General features: G+C 31.6%; 1 protein-coding gene across 3 annotated transcripts in view; it reads right to left on the bottom strand.

Moving 5' to 3' along the window:
• LOC108684517 overlaps positions 1-5,713 on the bottom strand; it is a 181,087-nt gene that overhangs the window by 146,975 nt on the left and 28,399 nt on the right. For all 3 annotated transcript variants that reach the window (XM_018188870.1, XM_018188871.1, XM_018188872.1), the window contains exon 2: positions 3,450-3,701. In XM_018188870.1, the coding sequence (XP_018044359.1) occupies positions 3,450-3,701 (252 nt within the window). The remainder of the gene's footprint in view (positions 1-3,449; positions 3,702-5,713) is intronic.

Here is a 5,713-nt window from a genome sequence, read left to right on the forward strand (position 1 = left end):
AGATTGAATTATCGAATAAATATTATACAAATGTATGTAGAGACCTATGAGAGACAGAACTGGGTTAATCTTTCAATATTCCTGAATACGAATTTCGATATATTCACAAATTAGTAATGTTATAAATAAATGTTAACCGTAGTTGGAATTTCTCATGACTTCACGCAAACTAATAGTGGTTACTCGAATAGCAAGTTTCGCGAAACGGATTCTCGTTGAGTTTGCGCCAACTTTCGATTGGCAGCATCGTGGAGTAAAAATAGAGAATGCAATGTAATCAACTTTGAATTGCGGAATAAACAATCTCGATAAAATTTTAATTAGAATTGAGTCGATGGAATAATATAAAAGTATTATTGCTACGCGAATGTCGATTGCGATAATACGTAGATATAATTATTGGCTAATGCAGCCACACAGGTTCCGTTCCAATAATCAACAATATCATGCGAATATTGCACCTGCACTAACATTCCTCTCCGTTCGAGATTAGTATAATACAAATTTATTAATTACAAAAATTATTTAAATTATCTAGCTATTATTAAGTGTGAAAATTAAAAAAAGTACAGTTAAATTAATAATAAGAAGAATGGCGTTAGAGAAAATTATTAAATGAGAGCATTAAGATATTTTTTAATTGTTGGAATATTCTTTGTTTTTGCATACATGATAATAAAATTAAATGCTTTCGGAAAATTTTTGTTTTTATATAAAATACATGCATATCAATATTGAGAGAGAATAAAATGATGTTATTTCAAATAACATTTTTATATAAATTATTTATATTTTAATATAAATTATTATATTACACATGCACTCAATTGATTTATCTTGTTTCAAGTATATAAAGTGTATAACGAATTATATTATTATTATTATATCTTCCATTTCATTTGAGATTTTTCTTTGTTTTTTTCAGATAATTGAGAATAATCCTCAATTGTTGGCAATGTATTTAGCAATTTCATAAAAATTTCTCTCGCCGTTGTAAAATAATCGAAAAACAGATTGCCAGCAGCTGTTGGACAAATATTTTGCCTCGATAGTCAAGATGAAGTAAAGTCTCCATCCCACTTGGGCTCATCAATCACATCAATTACATACGACATGGTCGATTCGCGATAACACGCGCGTGCACAAGACAGAATAAAAGAGTAAGATAAACATGTACATACATACATATATTATATATACATATATATTTATTAGGTATGTAAATATATCTCACGTGTGTGTGTGTGTGTGTGTGTGTGTGTGTCGCTCATTTGCTATAATAACTGTAAATAAAGTTTTCCAGGAGATAAATTTGAATGTTTTGAAACATTAAAATTTTGAAATAATAATTTTAAAATACAATTTTAGCGAAATAATTGATTTTAGAGAAATAAATGTATATTTTTCCTTTTTTTTCTTTATATCTTCATTCTTTTTCTGCAATAAAAAAAATTACAATTTTTGAGTTATATATTCGCGTAGGAAATAAGCGATATATATGTATATACTATATATACTGTATGTATATGTGTAGGTACGTTACAAAAATGTTAAATAATTAGTAGTAATCGTTTTGGGAATGAAACAGAAAGGCACTATAATGGCGCCGGCTTAAGATAAATTTCTTTCGTGTTATTCGACATAATTATCGGCGAGAAAATGTTCAGTTTCCTTTCTGGAGCAATTACGAAGAACAAAGGGGTCAAAAGTAGCAGCCACAATTACAGGTTTCTATCTCTAGTTCGTAGTCTCTCTCTCTCTCTCTCTCTCTCTCTCTCTCTCTCTCTCTCTCTCTCTGTAAATTATATTCTATCCTGTTGTTTTTTAAGAAAGTGGCCATTACGAACAATTTCTGAACTCGCACGCAAACTCGAAGCAACGACGACGCGACAAAGGGAGATACTGTGTTACCAGCGCGTCCATAATATTATTCCCATCAAAGAACAGTTCACGCACCCTTCTTTAAGTTCAGCATTTTTTCTTTCGTACGCTACAATGAGAGAGAAACAATATTTCTCTTCGCTGTAAATCGACTCCTCGCGTATTGATCGTTTTGAGGGAGCGATAAGATTTCGTTCCGTGATTTCCAATAAAGAGGAAAATAGAAACAAGTTAAATTCGATAAACAATGTCGCCAGGGATATATATTTTGCGTGTTTATAATTAATAAACAAAAAAAGTGATAGAAAGGATCAAAGAGAACATTTCCGAGGGGTGGATACTACAAATTACAATCGAGTTTTGCCTGTCCCTTCCGAAATAATCGGCCCTGCAAACAGTGAAAATGACGAGTGAAGGGGTGCGCTTAATTGACGATATCTCAATGGAACAACAGGGCGTAGAGCGTGACGACCCCAAAAGCCACCCTAACGTTAGACGAGGGGTTAGTCGAACGGTCGTATCCTTTCAGTTTTCGAAGTGGCTTTAAGACCATGCCAATATTTCACAAGTTTCGTTTGCCTGACCTTTCCGTTCACTTATTCGCCCCAGGGGCGTTCAACGTATTTCCGCATATTTGAATAATGCCTCTTTCGTGATTTGCGTAATCGTTTGATTTGATCGCATGAAAATAGTTACACTGATGCGCGATATCGCGATTACGCGAGTATTTCAATTGCATTATGATGCAGTCGATTGAATTAATGATATGTGTAGCGATATAACAATGTGCTGCATACATACGACGCGGATATGCGAGAATATTTGAATTTATATTAAAACAAGATAAATAACTTGGATATACACCCGCTTGTTCCCATTTTTAATGAGAAAGAACTCGAAATATTCAATTAACAAAATGGCGAACGAGGCATTCTATGAAATTTCCACAGAATCATGTATGCACATCGCGAAATGCTACTGCGACAAAATAATACGAGACATAGAAAAATGGTAAGGTCAAGAACATGACAGGTCTGTTATCGACGATGGTCGGCAAAGTAGAAATTATCGCAACGTAGCCATGAAGCTTACGCGTCAACATCAAAGCAATAAAGCGTCGATGAAGCGACTTTAACGAGCCCCATTCAAATGAAAAACTTATCTCCAGACCCTTTCGTAGAAACATATCTTTCAGAGAGAATAAAATGATTATAAATCACAAAAAGTACGGAAAGCTTAAGAAAAAGAAGGTTGTGCAATATTTGTCAAAAATATGAAACTTTTAGAGAAAATCTCTTCAAATAAAAATCAAGCAAGTGATCAAGCAAGTGAGTGCTTTGCTGCTTTCCACTTTGTGGTACAAGTCGATACAAATGTCGTCCTACCTTTTTTACTCACTGAATGTCGAGAAAGATAGAATGATGTTTGTGTCACTAAATGGAAATCATCCAATACCTCGTTGAAACGACGTTCGTGCGTCCGCATTTCATTTGACCAGAATTTTTTGTCAAAATTCCGCATAAGTTTGCTTGCTCGTTCGTTTAGATAATTTTTTAGAATAAACATACCTCTCCGTGCGTGTCCCTCCTTCCATCCGGCGTGTTTTCAGGTAAGAAATAAAGTCGCAAAGACGCCAAAGGCTGATTCGGTCCACGACTGTCCATCCACAGTAGCTGAAGTTCGCCGATGCTGACGAGATCGGCATCGCTCCACAATTTCGTCAGGAAGAAACTACCGAGACGAAGGACACGACCGTTACTTATCCTTACTGCCTTGTAAAATGTGTAAGGGCCGTGGCTGAAGCAAGCACCGCCTAGCAACTAAAAACGTAGAAAAGAAATTCGTCAACATTAATATTTGTGTCATTATCTCATGCTGTGAATATTACATGGGACAAAAAAAAAAATAAATTAATTAAGAGATTTTACACAAAAACACAAGACGTCTACGTTTTTCTAACGTAAAATTAATGCCATTTCTTTGTTTTTTTTTAATGTATAATATTTAAGAAATCCAATCTTTTTCTTCTAATGCGGTTCATAATTCAATTTTACATCCTCTTATTATCCAATTATTATCCTCTTATTATCCAAAATTATTATCCTCTTATTATCCAAAATGTATATTATCCGAAATTATCAAAAGTCTTGACAAATCCTGTTTTATATTATTCTTATGTGTTAATTTTACTTTTAATTCTTTTTATTATTTTACATAAGCTGTCATTTCACCTGGTCTATATATATGTGTTGTACATATATCGCAGTCTTTGCAACTAATTTTATATATTATATATTTTGTTTACATTTAGATTCTACATTAGCAATATCTTTCTGTATTCTTTAATGAACCTATCTACAATTGATTTAAACATCTAAAGCTAAAAAGAGATTTATCCATACAATTTGCAACCGTTTCAGATTCGTATGTATGTAGGACATTACAAAATATCTCTTATCGGTCAGAATCGTCATGGTTTAACATGTTGTCATTATTTTTACAACGATTCAATGCTAATTCAATTCATTTTTCGTTAAAAAGATTTTTTTATGTAAAATGTATTTCTCTAAAAATCAGTTGTAAGGAGTAACCATTCTCCATGAGTAATTTAATTTACAAAGTTCAAGATTCTTTCTTAGAAAGGAAGAATGAGATAGTAATATCGATACAAGATTATAAATAGTTTATAGTTCCAATTTTGTGGTGATTAGAGGTAAACGATAAATATAATAGCATCTTGAGAAAGTCTTTTTGGAAGCAATTAACAATGATTTCTCATCTTCAAATATAAATATGGTAATTCTCATGTTCACTTCACATTCATAAATATAATTTTCATAAAGATAATTTTTCTCCAAACATACAGATATAAAACATAAAAATAAAGCTTTAGGTTTCGATTAATATTTTGAAGACGCAATTTAATTCTCGAATGTTATACACGTAAACTTGACATGTGTAAGTAAGTTATGTCATTGAGCATTAAACTATATCATTAGGAGGTCCAATTTGCCATGCTAAAAAACAGGGACAAAAAGAGACAAGCTTTTAAAAATTTCCTTCATATATCAGTTTGGACTCCCGGTGGTCAATATTATAACAAAAAAAGAAAGAAAGTGATAAATGATTTCAAGCAGATTTGAGTGCTATTATTTTGTTAATATATATTATCTTTAAGTATATATAAAGAAACGCACACACACAATCAGATTCCACCTCGTATCATTCCAAGATTGAACTTGATATTGTGCTCTTTCTTTTCTTTCAACCTATAATAATTAGGCTATGTTTACAAATATCTAGATTATAAATATATTTTGTCTATTGTATACATTTAAAAATGTGAAAGGTACGGAAAATTTGTGTCATGGTTGATTAAGCGTGACTTTTCCGTGTATGTAAAATTTACGTAAAAGGACCAATACTATCACTTAATATCAATAATAATATTCTAGATTTAAAAAGAAAAATAAAAAGTGAAAAATTTCTGTTTGCGGATTCTTGCGGAAATTTTATATTTACTATCTCTATATATATTTATCCTATAATTTTTTACATTTACCATTTTTTTCTTATAAACAAAAAAAAATTTGTTTTATTCTTGTGTTAGAAAGGTGGAATGGTTTCATTCTTGTAGAATAGCAAATATTAAGCTCTTATATTTCCTGTTTCTTTATTTGATTTTTACCGAAACAGCACATTTGCTTACGATGTTACAATGTACAAACAACAAAAAGAACGATTTGGCACCATAACTCGCATTAAAAAAAAATGGATTTATTTGATTCTTGTGGTAAGATTCTTTCAATTTTTACACACACATATATATATA

Source organism: Atta colombica, unplaced genomic scaffold (genome assembly GCF_001594045.1).
Source record: "Atta colombica isolate Treedump-2 unplaced genomic scaffold, Acol1.0 scaffold135, whole genome shotgun sequence".
Lineage (NCBI taxonomy): Eukaryota > Metazoa > Arthropoda > Insecta > Hymenoptera > Formicidae > Atta > Atta colombica.